The following is a 16827-nucleotide window of genomic DNA, read 5'->3' as shown; positions in this document are numbered from 1 at the left end:
ACTAAAAGCAGATGGAGAAGAAATATGAACCAATCAAAGCAAAACATTTACAGTGTCTTTTGAATAAGAAAGTGAAGAGGAGGTGGATGAGGGGTGAATAAGGGGTGAATGAGGGGGTGGATGAGGGGTGAATAAGGGGTGGAATGAGGGGTGAATGATGGGTGGATGAGGGGTGGATAAGGGATGAGGGTTTGAATGAGGGGTGGATGAGGGGATAAATGAAGGATGGATAAGGGGTTAATGAGGGGTGAATGAGGGGTGGATGAGGGGTGGATGAGGGGTGGATGAGGGGTGGATAAGAAGTTTCATGATGGGTGAATGAGGGGTTGAATGAGGGGTGAATGAGTGGTGGATGAGGGGTGAATGAGGGGTTGATGAGGGGTAGATAAGAAGTTGCATGACGGGTGAATGAGGGGTGAATGAGGTGTGAATGAGGGGTGGATGAGGTGTTGCATGACAGGTGAATGAGGGGTTGAATGAAGGGTGAATGAGGGGTGGATGAGGTGTTGCATGACGGGTGGATGAGGGGTTGAATGAGGGGTGGATGAGGGGTGGATGAGGTGTTGCATGACGGGTAAATGAGGGGTGGATGAGGGGTTGAATGAGGGGTGAATAAGGGGTGGATTAGGGGTTAAATAAGAGATGAATGAGGGGTGGATGGGGGGTGAGTCCTCTTCCTGTAAGTGGAACCGCACTGGGGTTTGATTTAAACAGACTGTATGTCACAGCGCATGTCACAGCCCTCTCACTCTCCTACTGCTCACGGCGCCTGATTTCTTCGCCGTTGTTGAAAATGTGCAGAAATGAAAAAGAAGCAAATAAAGAGCTGATATAAGAAGATTCGTGACCATTGGCCTCACTGAATAAACACCAAACGAAATCACTTTAGAAATCAAACTTTTTGCTTCAAGATAACAAAATTATGGCTTAATCTCAGGCTAAACAAAACACTGTCTCGGTTTACATCCTTTCTGTTCCTTCTCTCCTCTTCCTGGCGATACGATGGCTGGTGGAAACCCAGACGACGTCCCAAACGTCCCTCAGATCCGTAGAGATTTCCGGAACAGCGGCACACATCAGGTAGGAGTGTGTGAAAGCAGTAAAGGAAAGATTGCTGCTGTGGGTTTGGGACAGATCCCGACGGGTACGTAATGGGACGCAGAGACACATGACTGAAGCGGAACGACTTGCTCAGAGAGACAGACGAGAGAGAATCTGACACATGCAAAGGTTCTTGTCCTTCTGTGCTGAGCGTCCTTCATGTTTTGGCAGTAGACTTTAAAACGGCAGCCGAGGGAGCAGAGGGACGACGTGTTTACACTTCAGTGTCCTAAGCCAGTCTACGTTCTCAAACTAGTCTGAAGTAAACGTGTCTCGCTTCTTGTCCATCAGTTACAGCTTTGGAGAAAGGTTTTGGGTGAATGTGTGTGTGTGTGTGTGTGTGTGTGTGAGAGAGATTTGTCAGTGGACTTGTCCTGCCATCTTTGTTTCTTGTTGGCTTTGTACAGAATGAAGCAGTTTTAAGCGAAAAGGAAAAACGAATCATTTTCCTTCATCTCTTTTGTGTGTCTTCCTCACACCGTGTTCCTGGCATCGTGGCCAGTGAGGAGGATTCGGTGTCTCCTCCTGCTGCTCTGGAGGGGAAACGCACTCAGCAGGCGATCTCATCCAGCGTCCCCAGAGTGGTCTGTAAAGGAACACTGACCGTGTGGCTGATGGTCTCCGAGTGATTCACTACAGGATCACACGTGCTCTGAGAAAATAAAGAATAATCCATGTGTTAATAATAAAACACATGCGCTGATTTCACAACTCTAATTAAGAGGCTCCGAACAGCGTAGCATCTTCAAACATCTCTTAATACACAAGTGGCTTCCAGAGCAGGTTTTAGAAAGATCAAGTGCCTTAAGCTCTTCTTTATAGTCAAACACATAAATATAAAGTGTGGAACTGGCCTTTTGTCTCCGCTGGAAAAATGAACTGGAAAAAAAAGTTGATTTGTTTTTCTTTTGTTTATGAATTTATTCAAATTGTGTTATTCATTTCTTTTCAAATTAATGTATCCAAAAAAAAAATAAATAAATAAAATAAAATTATTGAATATTTTTAAATATTAAAATTATTATTAAATATTTAATTATTATATTATTATTAATATATATATATATATATATATATATATATATATATATATATATATATATATATATATAATTATTATATATATATTATTTATTTATTTTATTGTTAAAATAAAATTTACTTTGTTTTTACATAATTTTTTTTATTTATATTTATTTTATAATTTTAATTTTTATATAAATTTTTAATTTTTATTATAAATTTAATTTTTTATTTCTTTTTTTACATTCATCATTTATTAAATGATACATTAATTACTTTGTTTTTACATAAATAAATTGTTTTTAGTTTACATTTTTACTCCTAATTTCTTTTCTTTCTGTACTTTTTATGCCCCCAGGAAATCACCTTCTTGTGTGATCCAAACAAATTCTAGGCTACGGCTTTTAAGCTCGAGTGTCTGTAAATGTTTGTCTTCTCAAAGCCCATTTTCTTTCTTTTTTTTTTTTTATATTATTATTATTATTATTATTATCAGACCCTCCATGCGTCCCAGGATTGTCGTAACGTCTGAATGTTTGAATATTTGCAGGATTATGTGCCGTTATCATTATAACCAGCAGGTGAACGTATTCGAACCTGGAATAGGATTAAAAAGTCACAGGAACGTCGCAAAACGTCCGAAAGCTTTTTTTTTTCTGTTTGAAAGGTTTTTAAAGCTCTACAAATGAGTACGAAGAAGGAAGGACTGGACGTGCTGGTGGTGAATCAAGCTGACATTAAGTGCTCCTTGTTACTTCCTGTTCCTGTCCTATAATAATCTGGGTTAATTCTGCTATTATGGGACACATTATACAACACTGCATTATACTGTGACTGGATCCTGTTCCTAAAGATCAAAAGTCAAGATTAAAACTCCTCACTAAACTCCTTACTTTATACATAAGAACATAAGAAATATAGTAATATAAAGTCCAACGTGTTTGTATTTATCCCTAATGAACAAGTCTGAGGTGACTGTAGTGAGGAAAAAAGTCCCTTAGATGGAAGAGGAAGAAACCTTGAGAGGAACCAGACTCACAAGTGAACCTCAACCTCATTTGGGTGACACTGGAGGGTGTGATTATAAACTGTTATAAACACCAGAGAGTGTTATTATGAATAAAGTTGAGTTATGTTGTGTATTGACTCCTCGCTGTGTGAAGCATCACTCCTGCCTCCTGGATTCTTCTTCCTTTCTCCAAACCGATCTGTTTTCAACAGAAATAAAGCTGCGGACTTGTAAATAACCTTGAAGGCGTGTTTTATAATTGGTAAAAGTGACACGATACGTTTAAAGCTTTGTTCGTTTCGTTTCCTCATCTATGAGAAACGTTTATTAAAAGCATGTGACATGATGATCAAATAGAGAAAGGAGAAGACACGAATCTGCCTCCGTCACCGAGCAAATCTACATTACCACGTCCTCCCCTCGGCTCTCTTCCTCCTCGCCTCGACTCAACAGATCCAGGATTCTGTCCTTCACCACCTGCAAGCGCACACACACACACACACACACACACACACACACCAAGCATACTGACTCAGCATCAATCCGACGGATCGAACTGACTTTAAATCTGCACCAGCGTCTCTGTTCCTGCTGATCGTGGATTAGGAAACATCAAAGTAAAACGTGTTCTATTCTTACTTTCTTTTCTTTCTTTTTTTTCTTTCTCTCTTTCTAACTGATCCTTGAGCCGTTCAGTGCAAGCTTGCTACAGTACAGCGACCGAAGCTCGTGGTGTGAAGTACGAATCATCAAGCTTTACTACAAATGCAGTCCCTGCTCTTCGGTTTATTGGGATCACGGACAGGCACAGCGCGTGAAAATTAAAAAAAAAAAAAAAAAGGCATTCACAGTGATAATGGAACTCGTTGGAGAAGAAACTAATCATGTAGTGATGAGCTGAGGCTTAGCAGAAAAAAGTATGGGATCTGCATTGGCCATCATGCTGCATGTGCAGAAAAGAAACAAGGAACAGGATCGTAATGTAGATGATATTGTTTTTTGGTATCTTTCGGAGATTGAGTCAGCTGGAAAAAAAGCTTCGCGCGTTTCAATAAAATGTAAAAATGGATGGCGTTTAGATGCGCCGCAGCGATATCCGATCACATCGGCTCGTCTCGAGCCCTCACGCTCTTTATTCTCATCTAACATGATTACATTTCAGGTCCAGGTTCGGTGCTGATGAGCAGAATATAATGCTCACATCTAATCTTCCATAACTCTCATTAAAGTCATATAGGCATTACAATCATAGTGCAATAAAAAACTACTGATGTCCCGTACGAGATGTGAGACCGAAGGGGTGCAGAAACTTCACTGATATCACTGGGATTAGTCTTCGTTTGATTAAAAATTGTGTAGGATTTGAACTATATATTTTACGTGATGTGTGATAACTCCTGAGTTGAATATCGTCGCTGACGGGCCAAATCCTCGTATCTCCAAAACCATTATTTTTCAGGAAATTAAAAAACACCGTATTTTTTTTGTTATTAAACATCCATCCATCCATCCATTTTCTACCGCTTATCCGGGGCAGGGACGCCCAGACTTCCCTCTCCCCCGACACTTCCTCCAGCTCTTCCGGGGGAATACCGAGGCGTTCCCAGGCCAGCTGAGAGACATAGTCCCTCCAGCGTGTCCTAGGTCTTCCCCGGGGCCTCCTCCCGGATGGACATGCCCGGAACACCACCCCAGGGAGGCGTCCAGGAGGCATCCGGAACACTCCTGAGTGACCGAGCTCCTCACCCTATCTCTAAGGGAGCGACAGCCACCCTGTGGAGGAAACTCATTTTGGCCGCCTGTATCCAGGATCTTGTCCTTTCGGTCATGACCCAAAGCTCATGACCATAGGTGAGGGTAGGAACGTAGATCGACTGGTAAATAGAGAGCTTCGCCTTGTGGCTCAGCTCTTTCTTCACCACAACAGACCGGTATATCGACCGCATCACTGCAGAAGATACACCTATCCGCCTGTCGATCTCCCGCTCCATCCTTCCCTCACTCGTGAACAAGACCCCAAGATACTTAAACTCCTCCACTTGAGGCAGGAGCTCTCCACCAACCTGAAGGGGACAAGCCACCCTTTTCCGGGTTGAGAACCAATGTTATTAAACATTGTATCGTTAAAGTTGTTATTATACCTTATATTGCTATCATATACTGTTGTGTACCAACATTAAAACAACATTTTCCCAAAGTCACGTTTTATCAGAGATACAAGCTTTATGACTTGGGAGCAGGGAGATACGAGATTATGCTGTCATTGATAAGAACGGTACGGACACAGACGTCGCTGCTGCCAGCAGTGTTCAATAAAGTCTGCGGTGTCCAATGGAGTTATGAGATTTGTGCTCAGGCTATTTCCAAGACTTTAGATTGGTTAATAACTTGTAAAAATAACAGACCCACGTGGGGACTGACCAATAGCATCGATATGTGAAAAAATATGAAATTGACCAAATTTGGACATACAGTAGGAGGTTTCCGCCCGACTGCGATGATATTTTAATGGTTCAGGAAGACATCAGTGTTTTACATCTCTTGGGTGTGTATATTGGTTTGTGTATATGTGTGTGTTTGTGTGTGTGTGTGTGTGTGTGTGTGTGTGTGTAGCTGGCCAGGGTCTTTATAGCAAATCGAGCTGCAGCATTATGGTCCTAATGAAAGAATTACAATGAAACTCCATTCAGTGTGTGTGTGTGTGTGTGTGTGTGTGTGTGTGTGTGTGTGTGTGTGTGTGTGTGTGTGTATGCGTGCGTGTGTGTGTGTAATTTTAATTTTTCAGCATGTGAATAACTTTGGCGCTGCTTCTCTAGAGTGTGGGTCGTTTATATAAACACTCTTTATGAGCTCTGAGAGTCTGGGCTTTGTGTACTTGGTACATTGTGCACTATGGTTATAAAGAAAGAGCATTACAGTGATTGTCCAACCTGTGTGTGTGTGTGTGTGTGTGTGTGTGTCTGTCTGTCTGTCTAGGCCCCATGTACTTAATAAAAAGCTTCTCACTACATGCAGTTGGTCAGTTTGGCTAACAGAATTGTGTGTGTGTGTGTGTGTGTGTGTGTGTGTGTGTGTGTGTGTGTGTGTGTGTGTGTGAAAGAGGACAGAAAAAGACAGACAGACCTCGTAGGCATAGTCAAACAGCTCGAGGATTGTAAGTATGCTGGCACCGATGAACAATCCCATCTGACCTCCAATGTCTCCTACAGAGGAGCAGACGAGGAGACGAGTTCAGCTTGAATAAAGTCAGAACAATGTGTGTGTGTGTGTGTGTGTGATTGTGCTCATTACTGCATGCTGTACCTAGAAGTCCTGCCACTTCGTATGCTTTCTTCTGCTCAATGGTTTCATAATTCAGAGCCTCAAAGAAGATGTCGAGCACCAGGATGTTGTCCCTGTGGCAGGAGTAAATGAGAGGATTTAGAGAGAAGAGAAGAGACTTTTGATGCCATGATACAATCTTAACCTTGTGTGTGTGTGTGTGTGTGTGTGTGTGCCTCTGTGCTGTTACTCTGTGCGTGTGTGTATGTGTGCACGTGTGTGCCATTACTCTCAGTGTATGTGTGTGTATGTGTGTGTGCAGTTAATTTGTGTCTGTGTGTGTGTCATTACTCTCAGTGTGTGTGTGTGTGTGCCATTACTCTCAGTGTGTGTGTGTGTGTCATTACTCTCAGTGTGTGTGTGTGTGTGTGCCATTACTCTCAGTATGTGTGTGCTTTGTCACTCTGTGTGTGTGTGTGCAGTTACTCTGTCTGTGTGTGTGTCATTACTCTGTGTGTGTGTGTGTGTGTGTGTGTGTGTGTGTGTGTGTGTGTGTGTGTGTGTGCAGTTAATTTGTGTCTGTGTGTGTCATTACTCTCAGTGTGTGTGTGTGTGTGCCATTACTCTCAGTGTGTGTGTGTTTTGTCACTCTGTGTGTGTGTGCGTGCAGTTACTCTGTCTGTGTGTGTGTCATTACTCTGTGTGTGTGTGTGTGCAGTTACTCTGTTATTGTGTGTGTGTGCCATTACTCTCAGTGTGTGTGTGTGTGTGTGTGTGTGTGTGCAGTTAATTTGTGTCTGTGTGTGTCATTACTCTCAGTGTGAGTGTGTGTGTGCCATTACTCTCAGTGTGTGTGTGTTTCGTCACTCTGTGTGTGTGTGCAGTTACTCTGTCTGTGTGTGTGTCATTACTCTGTGTGTGTGTGTGTGTGTGTGTGTGTGCAGTTACTCTGTTATTGTGTGTGTGTGCCATTACTCTCAGTGTGTGTGTGTGTGCAGTTACTCTCAGCGTGTGTGTGTAGTTACTCTCAGTGTATGTGTGTGTGTGCAGTTACTCTCAGTGTGTGTGTGTGTGTGTGTGTGTGTGTAGTGGTAGCTCAGTGCTGAAGGTGTTGGACTACTGATTAAAAGGTCATGAGTTTGAATCCCAGGTCCACCAAGCTGCTCCTGCTGGGCCCCTGAGAAAGGCCCTTAACCCTCAGTTGTATAAATGAGATAAATGTGAGTTGCTCTGGATGAAGATGTCTACAAAGACTGTAAATGTATACGTGTGTAAACATCTGTCTTTCCTCCAGCTGAGTAAACACTCACGTGATGTACTTCTCTGATCTGTTGAACTTCTTCTCAAGGTAACGTGCTGACGTCTTGCTGGGGATCTTCACCATAGAGAGCTCCTTGTTGTAGCGGGTCATGTTGCACGGGTTCCTGCACATGCAGCTGCTGCCCTCCACCGACGATAGAGCAGCTGCCGAGAGACAGAAGGGAAACCGTGAGGAGAAGAAGAGAAAAGAGAGAAAAAGATGAAGGTGACGGAGGAAACGTGTTACTGTCCTGTTATTGCTTCAGCCAGTCGACAATAAAATGCTTTTCGGAAAGAAATATATGCGTAGCTCATTTTTTTAAGGAAACAAAATCAATTCATTGTCATTTTTTTTTTTCTGCCAAACATTTCAACCTGGAGAGCATGACGGTAAATTACTGAAGCGTTTACTGAAGGGCTTCTCAAACAAGAGCTCATTTGCATATCAATTATCTTCAATGGTATTGGAGCTCGTTTTACATTATGTTGTAAAATTCCATTTCCTTTTTATCTAAAGTGACTAACATTCGATACGGGACACAGCCGAGCAGCCGGGACTCGAGACGTTTGTTATAAAGCTTTTGTATTTTGTGTTACTGAAGATTGTGTTACATGTTTATACGTGTAGCATTGTGTTGTTTTAGCATGTTGGATTATTCATTCATTCATTCATTTTCTACCGCTTATCCGAACTACCTCGGGTCACGGGGAGCCTCGGATCTCAGGCGTCATCGGGCATCAAGGCAGGATACACCCTGGACAGAGTGCCAACCTGTCAGAGGGCACACACTCACTCTCATTCACTCACGCAATCACACACTACGGACAATTATCCAGAGATGCCAATCAACCTACCATGCATGTCTTTGGACCGGGGGAGGAAACCGGAGTACCCGGAGGAAACCCCTGAGGCACGGGGAGAACATGCAAACTCCACACACACAAGGCAGAGGCGGGAATTGAACCCCAACCCTGGAGGTGTGAGACGAACGTGCTAACCACTAAGCCAGTGCCTCGCATCCCCGTGCCTCGGGGGTTTCCTCCGGGTACTTCAGTTTCCTCCCCCGGTCCAAAGACATGCATGGTAGGTTGATTGGCATCTCTGGAAAATTGTCCGTAGTGTGTGATTGCGTGAGTGAATGAGAGTGTGTGTTTGTGTGCCCTGTGATTGGTTGGCACTCCGTCCAGGGTGTATCCTGCCTTGATGCCTGGTGACGACTGAGATAGGCACAGGCTCCCCGTGACCCGAGGTAGTTCGGATAAGCGGTAGAAGATGAGTGGGTGAGAGTGAGTGAGAGAAAAGCTCAGTGAGAAGCTCAGTGAGAAACTCAGTGAGAAGCTCAGAGAGAAGCTCAGTAAGAAACTCAGAGAGAAACTCAGTGAGAAGCTCAGAGAGAAACTCAGTGAGAAGCTCAGAGAGAAGCTCAGTGAGAAGCTCAGAGAGAAGCTCAGAGAGAAGCTCAGTGAGAAGCTCAGAGAGAAACTCAGTAAGAAGCTCAGTGAGAAGCTCAGTGAGAAGCTCAGAGAGAAGCTCAGAGAGAAGCTCAGTGAGAAGCTCTGAGAGAAACTCAGATTCATTGGTAAAAACTGCAGGACAACCTGAAAACAGCAGGAAGAAGAATAAACACTGAACTGTTTCTTTTCCTACCCGTCACGCTAAACTGAAGAGATGAAGGTCTAAAAGCAGATGGATAAAACAACAAAACATTTAAAAAGTGAATAGTTTTTTCACCTCACTGTAGGTAAAGAAGCGCAGCTGTGAAACCTGCCTGGAGAACCTGGTGAAGAATGATATTTAAACCCACACTCTTCCTTCAAACCTCGGCTGACATTTAGAAATCATTCACCATGAAACATGCTGTACAACATGAAAGGTACCAGAGCGCCACTTTGTAAAGTTCAATATTTCAACCGGTTTAAACCCTGAGCTTGTGAAACCCTGCGAATGTGAGCGCAGCCTGGATTTTCACCACAGCATTCTCTCTCTCTCTCTCTCTCTCTCTCTCTCATCCTAAATAATGCAGTTTTACAATCAGACAGCGTCAGGTTTAGTTTGTGGTTCATCTGCATGCTGGAAGTAAAAACCCTCAGCCTTATCAGACCCTCACCTGCATTTCTAATTCGCTCAGAACTCAGGAAAAAAACCTCGAGCTAGAACCTGACCTTTCACTGTGACATTTTAAACACCACGTTCCTCCTCTGCCTTGCCTCTTTCTTCTACTTTTAACCTCTCATCTGTATTTTTCCTTCTCGAACTATGCTTTTAATTCACTCTGGTCCTAATGTCTGAGCTACAATCGAGAAGAGCACAAAAGGAAACGAAGCACTGATTTAGGACAAAGTGAAGAAGATAACGATGATTAGTTTTAGGATTAAACGTCATTTATTTATTAGCTTAAGCAACAAAAAGGAGTAAATATTGTACGTAAAGTAAGAAAAAAATCCTTTTTCTATTAAATCATACCATTTTTTTTATCCATTTATAGTTACATTATAACGTAAGGCTAGAGAAAGACCAAATGTTTAGAGGCATTAGAGCAACTCTTCTCTCTCATCAAGTTCATTTAGTAACTAGATTTGTAAAGTTCGTCGTGACAAACTTTGATGTTGGCTTTGATGAGGCAAGTATTCGCAAAGGCCGGTGCTTTTTGGAGGCGAGTGGACATAAGGGACAGTTACTTTTGGAGGCAAGTGGACAGAAAGATAGGGTGCCAAAACATTTGGAGGCAAGTGGAGACGAGCATATGATGTCATCCGAATACTCTTGAGGAAGTTCCCCTCATTGGGCTGAGTGTTTTGATATGTCACATGTTCATGTTGTGCTAATTTTTTATTTTCACGTGCATCACATGACGTCATGTGACATCATCAGAATTCCCCTCATTGTTCTGAGTGTTTTGATATGTCACATGTTCATGTTGTAAAAAGTATGATGGGAGTCTATGGGAAAAAAGGCCATTTTGAGATCCGGTACCTGAAGTACCGGTACTCGGATCGCTTAGAAAAGTCATAGCAACAAACTTCAGACCAGTGTCTACAACATATCCGAATTTGGTGCATGTGGCTCGAAAGCCCTAGGCCGCATTTAATTTTATAAATTAGGAAAACAGAATGTTGTCTTCTACAAAGCCAACATAATAATACAAACAAACGCATCTCATGGTGTTTCCACAGCAAACAAACTCCTTCAGTTTTCATTTTATTCATGAGGCGGAGTGGCTCACCATTGAGGAAATACAAGCAATAGCCATTTATCGTGTAGACGATAATATAAGCAGGGTTAAGATCTGAGATTTTTAATAGAGTGCTTGAGGAAAAAAGTGCAGAGAGAATTAGAGGTGTAAGAGCAAGGGCAGATTTATTTATTTATCCCTTTTGAGTCAAGGTTTCTTACTCATACCATCTCAGGGAGTTTTTTTCTTGCCACAGTCACCTCAGGTTTGCTCATTAGGGATAAATATAAATCTTTTTCTCCTACTTTCGTCTTTTCCCGTTGGGGTCGCCACAGCCTCTATTCTCGCACCAATTACCTTCATGTCCTCTTTTAACACATCCTCTTTGTCCTTCCTCTTGACCTCTTACCTCCAGCTCCATCTCCAACATCCTTCTCCCAACCATACTGTACTGTACATAACCATCTCCCTCTTCTGTACATGTCTAAACCATCTCAATCTACTGTAGTCTCTCTGACCTTGTCCCCAAACCAGCCAACCTGAGCCGTCCCTCTGATGTGCTCGTCCCTAATCCTGTCCATCCTCGTCACTCCTAAAGAGAACCTCGACATCCTCAAAGGGATAAATGCAAATAAATTGACAAACATTTTATGTTCCGTAAAGCTGCTTTGAGACGACGGCCGTTGTTAAAGGCGTTATGTAAATAAAATGGAATTTAATTGATTTATTGATTAATTGACAAGTTATGTGTTCACAGAAGACTTGAAGAAAGTGATGGATTCTACTGTCATTGTTTTAAGGTTGGATGTTCACTCCACCACTAAAGGACAGTCAGTTCTGGTAGGTAGGTTCTGGAAAATCTCCTCATGTCCCGCTGAGTAGGTTAACCACGTCCACACTAGCGAGGCAGGACAGAAATTATAAATGCTTTCTTAATCATACAAAACTTGAATGTCTTTAGCAGAGGTACGGGATGAAGCTCAGCTCTCCGACAACCAAGTCCATTTCCACTTACACAAAACACAATTCCGACACCAAGCGGCTAAATGAACAGACAGAAAAAACGTGTAAACATCGTGCACATGTAGCGCCCCTTACGAATTATCGCTTCACCCTGTGACTCAGATGAGTGTCTGAGCGAATGAGACAATTAAAAGAGTACGTGGGCCGATACGTAGGTTCGAGAGGAGCAGTGGTGAGAAACTGAAGACAGACAGACAACATAAGGAGTAATCAGCCTTTCCAGAAGCTACCTACCAGAACTGACTGTCCTTTAGTGGTGGAGTGAACATCCAACCTCAATCCAAGATGGTATATAAACAATGAACAAATAAAATACATCCATCAGCAGATTTCAAAATCTAATCAAATTAAATCCGGATGTTACACTCTATTCATAATTTTAATTTTCTAATCTATTTATTTGATCTAATTTTAAATGTCTAGAATGTATATACAGTACTTTTCCCAACACTTTTCGATTTTTCTGATTTGTTTTAAATTTAAACCCTGGTAAATCGACAAAGCGAAGAAAAAACAATGGAAAACATTCATTCATTCATTTTCTACCGCTTATCCGAATTACCTCGGGTCACGGGGAGCCTGTGCCTATCTCAGGCGTCATCGGGCATCAAGGCAGGATACACCCTGGACGGAGTGCCAACCCATCGCAGGGCACACACACTCTCATTCACTCACGCACTCACACACTACGGACAATTTTCCAGAGATGCCAATCAACCTACCATGCATGTCTTTGGACCGGGGGAGGAAACCGGACTACCCGGAGGAAACCCCCGAGGCACGGGGAGAACATGCAAACTCCACACACACAAGGCGGAGGCGGGAATCGAATCCCCAACCCTGGAGGTGTGAGGCGAACGTGCTAACCACTAAGCCACCGTGCCCCCCAATGGTAAACAATAAAAATAAAAATACAGCTGTGTGCGTCCCCAAAAACAATGACAAGGGAGAAATCTAAACACTCCAGAACAACAATTAAACAACAATATGTCAATAATAATTCAAATTCAATTCAATTTTCCAATATCAGTTCTCTTCCTACAGAAAGTGATCCATAAGTGCTACGAGGTTAGCTGAATGTTCAGGCCTACCGTCCCCTTGACCAAAGAAATCCATCTTGAGGGCAAAAAAAAACTCACGTTGTCCTTTCAACACAGTTTTGTTCATCCAAGAGGAAAGAAAAAGTACAATTCAACACAAGGAATCCGCTGTTGTCATATTCGAGCCTGACATCTCTGTCCTCACTCTGCCAGATTACTTTGCCCATCTCTGCCCATCCTCCTTGACGCTTGTGTTTAAACGCTGACAGGTTGTCGTCTGGTCTGGAAACTGAGAAGGTCACACCAACAACACTTCTTCCTTCCGGTTCTTTTCACACTATCGATTCGACCTCATGTTTCGGATTATTGTCTAGTTGCAGGATTAGGGCCGAGTTAACATAACGCCTGGCTCGGGGGCATATCATTTAAACTGATTGATATGCACTAGCACCTTACTGAGCACTTAAACATCAAACACAATCTCTGGGATTAGGGATTAGAGATACAGAAGAAATCCTTCTCGTCCATTAACACAGCTGCAGGATATGACCTAATAGATATTTTAATGCCTGCATGCGATCGAAAACTCTCTCGACAAACACTATTTTTCTGATTCTACCATTCGCACCAGCACTCCTTATCTCTTTATAGCTACAAAAGCACAAACAGAGATAGGGTGGAACTGGCCGTCCATCACTTTGTTTGAATTTTTGCTGGAGTCTGGAAATAGCTGGAGGTCATGTTGAAGGCTGGAGGCTCAATTTCTAAATATTTTTTTTCCCCTTTATCTAACACTATTACACTCCGGTTGCTTATCGACGGTACAGAAAGCTGAACTGACATCTTTTCTCACGAACGCTGGAGCTCGGCACTTTTAGCTACGACAGCTCGTACTGTATGTACTGCTGTGTTCCTTTCCTAGCATGCAGGGGTAAAACACAAGTCGTTTAGAGATACTTGGTAGTTTTAAACAGCAAAGAGATATATCTGCTTAACTAAGTCACTGTCAGGACTCTGCCCGGACTTTGGCCATGTGCCTTTTGTTTATGTTCCTTGTTCACGTGTCTGCCCTGCCCTTGTCTTTTCCTCCCTGCCTCTGCACACCTGTCCCTCATGTGTCATGATTATTTGTATTATTTAATTGAGCCGCGTTGCCTTGTGCAGCGCGGAATCCTCTGTTGTCTTTGTCTGCTGTTGTCTTTGACTGCTGTTGTCTTCGTCTGCTGTTGTCTTCGTCCTGTTTCGTGTTTCTTAAGTTACTAAATCCTGTTTTTATTAAGCTGTCCTGCGTTTGGGTCCGTTTTTATCCCGCGTCCGTGACAGTCACTGGAAAATGATTCAATCAGTTAAAAAGAAGAGGATATTGTTGGATTATTTACACAAAAGTAAAAGGGTTTAAAACTTTAGTCAAAGTCAAGAGATTTTTTAATTGTCATTTCAACGATATATATATATATATGATTCATAGCTACTGCAGTAGATTAGTAAAAAACTAATGTGTGTGTGTTTGTGTGTGTCTGTGTGTGTGAGTGTGAGGAAGAGAGGAAGAGAGCATGAGCAAGAGAGAGAGAGAGAGAGAGAGAGAAAGAGAGCGAGAGAGAGAGAGAGAGAGAGACAGACAGGGAGGGAGGGAGACAGAGAGAGAGAGACAGGGAAGGAGGGAGACAGACAGACAGAGAGGGAGAAAGACAGACAGAGAGAAAGTGAGGCAGAGAGCGAGACAGTGAGTCCAGTCTCTGTGTATTCAGCAATCTGAAGGTTTAATAGAAGAAAGTGTTCCACGGTCTTTTTTTTTTTTGTGGTGCTCAAACAGGTCAAGAGTTTTGGTTAATGTCTGGCTCAGAATTCACATCGCATTCACATCACAGCATCAAGAAAGGTTTATGGAAGACTCTCTGTTCTGGTACCTGGGTGAAGGTCTGAACCTCTTCTAAATGTCTGAGTCACTGTCTGTCTGCAAGAAGACCTACATCTTCTTAAATATGTGAACCAGCAGTTTGTTAAAACTGTCTGTCTGCTTTACTTGGTACATTTCCTTCTAACTGACTGTGACCTAGTGAACCAGTCTTATATATGGAACAGAGAGAGAGAGAGAGAGAGAGAGAGAGAGAGAGAGAGAGAGAGAGAGAGAGAGAGAGACTGAGAGTGAGAGAGAGAGAGAGAGACTGAGAGAGAGACTGAGAGAGAAAGAGTGTAAGAGAGAGAGAGAGACTAAGAATGAGAGAGAGAGAGAGACTGAGAGAGAGAGAGAGAGAGAGAGAGAGAGAGAGAGAGAGAGAGAGAAAGACTGAGAGAGAGACAGAGTGAGAGAGAGAGAGACTGAGAGGGAGAGAGAGAGAGAGAGAGAGAGAGAGAGAGAGACTGAGAGTGAGAGAGAGAGACTGAGAGAGAAAGAGTGTAAGAGAGAGAGAGACTAAGAATGAGAGAGAGAGAGTGAGAGAGAGACTGAGAGTGAGAGAGAGAGAGACAGAGTGAGAGAGAGAGACTGAGAGTGAGAGAGAGAGACTGAGAGTGAGAGAGAGAGAGAGACTGAGAGTGAGAGAGAGAGACTGAGAGAGAGAGAGAGAGAGAGAGAGAGAGAGAGAGAGAGAGAGAGAGAGAGAGAGAGAGAGAGACTGAGAGAGAAAGAGTGAGAGACAGAGAGAGACTGAGAGAGAGAGAGAGAGAGAGAGAGAGAGAGAAAGAGTGAGAGACAGAGAGAGAGAGAGACTGAGAGAGAGAGAGAGAGAGAGAGAGAGAGAGAGAGAGAGAGAGAGTTAGAGAGAAAGAGAGAGAGAGAGAGAGAGAGAGTGAGAGACTTTTGACTTTTTAACATCCTTTATTTGCACAAGTCACTTAAAATAACAGCAATCAGAGTAACTCAATAACTATATACAGGGAGTGCAGAATTATTAGGGAAGTTGTATTTTTGAGGATTAATTTTATTATTGAACAACAACCATGTTCTCAATGAACCCAAAAAACTCATTAATAGCAAAGCTGAATATTTTTGGAAGTAGTTTTTAGTTTGTTTGTAGTTTTAGCTATTTTAGGAGGATATCTGTGTGTGCAGGTGACTATTACTGTGCATAATTATTAGGCAACTTAACAAAAAACAAATATATACCCATTTCAATTATTTATTTTCACCAGTGAAACCATCTCAACATTCACTAATATACATTTCTGACATTCAAAAACAAAACAAAAACAAATCAGTGACCAATATAGCCAACTTTCTTTGCAAGGACACTCAAAAGCCTGCCATCCATGGATTCTGTCAGTGTTTTGATCTGTTCACCGTCAACATTGCGTGCAGCAGCAACCACAGCCTCCCAGACACTCTTCAGAGAGGTGTACTGTTTTCCCTCCTTGTAAATCTCACATTTGATGATGGACCACAGGTTCTCTATGGGGTTCAGATCAGGTGAACAAGGAGGCCATGTCATTAGTTTTTCTTCTTTTAGACCCTTTCTTGCCAGCCACGCTGTGGAGTACTTGGACGCGTGTGATGGAGCATTGTCCTGCATGAAAATCATGTTTTTCTTGAAGGATGCAGACTTCTTCCTGTACCACTGCTTGAAGAAGGTGTCTTCCAGAAACTGGCAGTAGGACTGGGAGTTGAGCTTGACCCCATCCTCAACCTGAAAAGGCCCCACAAGCTCATCTTTGATGATACCAGCCCAAACCAGTACTCCACCTCCACCTTGCTGGCGTCTCAGTCGGACTGGAGCTCTCTGCCCTTTACCGATCCAGCCACGAGCCCATCCATCTGGCCCATCAAGACTCACTCTCATTTCATCAGTCCATAAAACCTTAGAAAAATCAGTCTTCAGATATTTCTTGGCCCAGTCTTGACGTTTCAGCTTGTGTGTCTTGTTCAGTGGTGGTCGTTTTTCAGCCTTTCTTACCTTGGCCA

General features: G+C 42.7%; 1 protein-coding gene across 2 annotated transcripts in view; it reads right to left on the bottom strand.

Annotated features, from left to right (window-relative positions):
- Window positions 1–580: 580 nt before the first annotated feature.
- Window positions 581–16827, bottom strand: part of asic2 (acid-sensing (proton-gated) ion channel 2) — a 573112-nt gene continuing 556865 nt past the window's right edge. For both annotated transcript variants that reach the window (XM_060892003.1, XM_060892002.1), the window contains 5 exons: window positions 7705–7858; window positions 6437–6528; window positions 6257–6336; window positions 3542–3610; window positions 581–1753 (listed from right to left, as the gene is read on the bottom strand). In XM_060892003.1, the coding sequence (XP_060747986.1) occupies window positions 1652–1753; window positions 3542–3610; window positions 6257–6336; window positions 6437–6528; window positions 7705–7858 (497 nt within the window). In that variant the 3' untranslated portion in view covers window positions 581–1651. The remainder of the gene's footprint in view (window positions 1754–3541; window positions 3611–6256; window positions 6337–6436; window positions 6529–7704; window positions 7859–16827) is intronic.

The sequence above is a fragment of the Tachysurus vachellii genome, chromosome 18 (assembly GCF_030014155.1).
Source record: "Tachysurus vachellii isolate PV-2020 chromosome 18, HZAU_Pvac_v1, whole genome shotgun sequence".
NCBI lineage: Eukaryota > Metazoa > Chordata > Actinopteri > Siluriformes > Bagridae > Tachysurus > Tachysurus vachellii.
The sequence above is the reverse complement of the archived record's forward strand: the minus strand, read 5'-3'. Positions and strand labels throughout refer to the sequence as shown.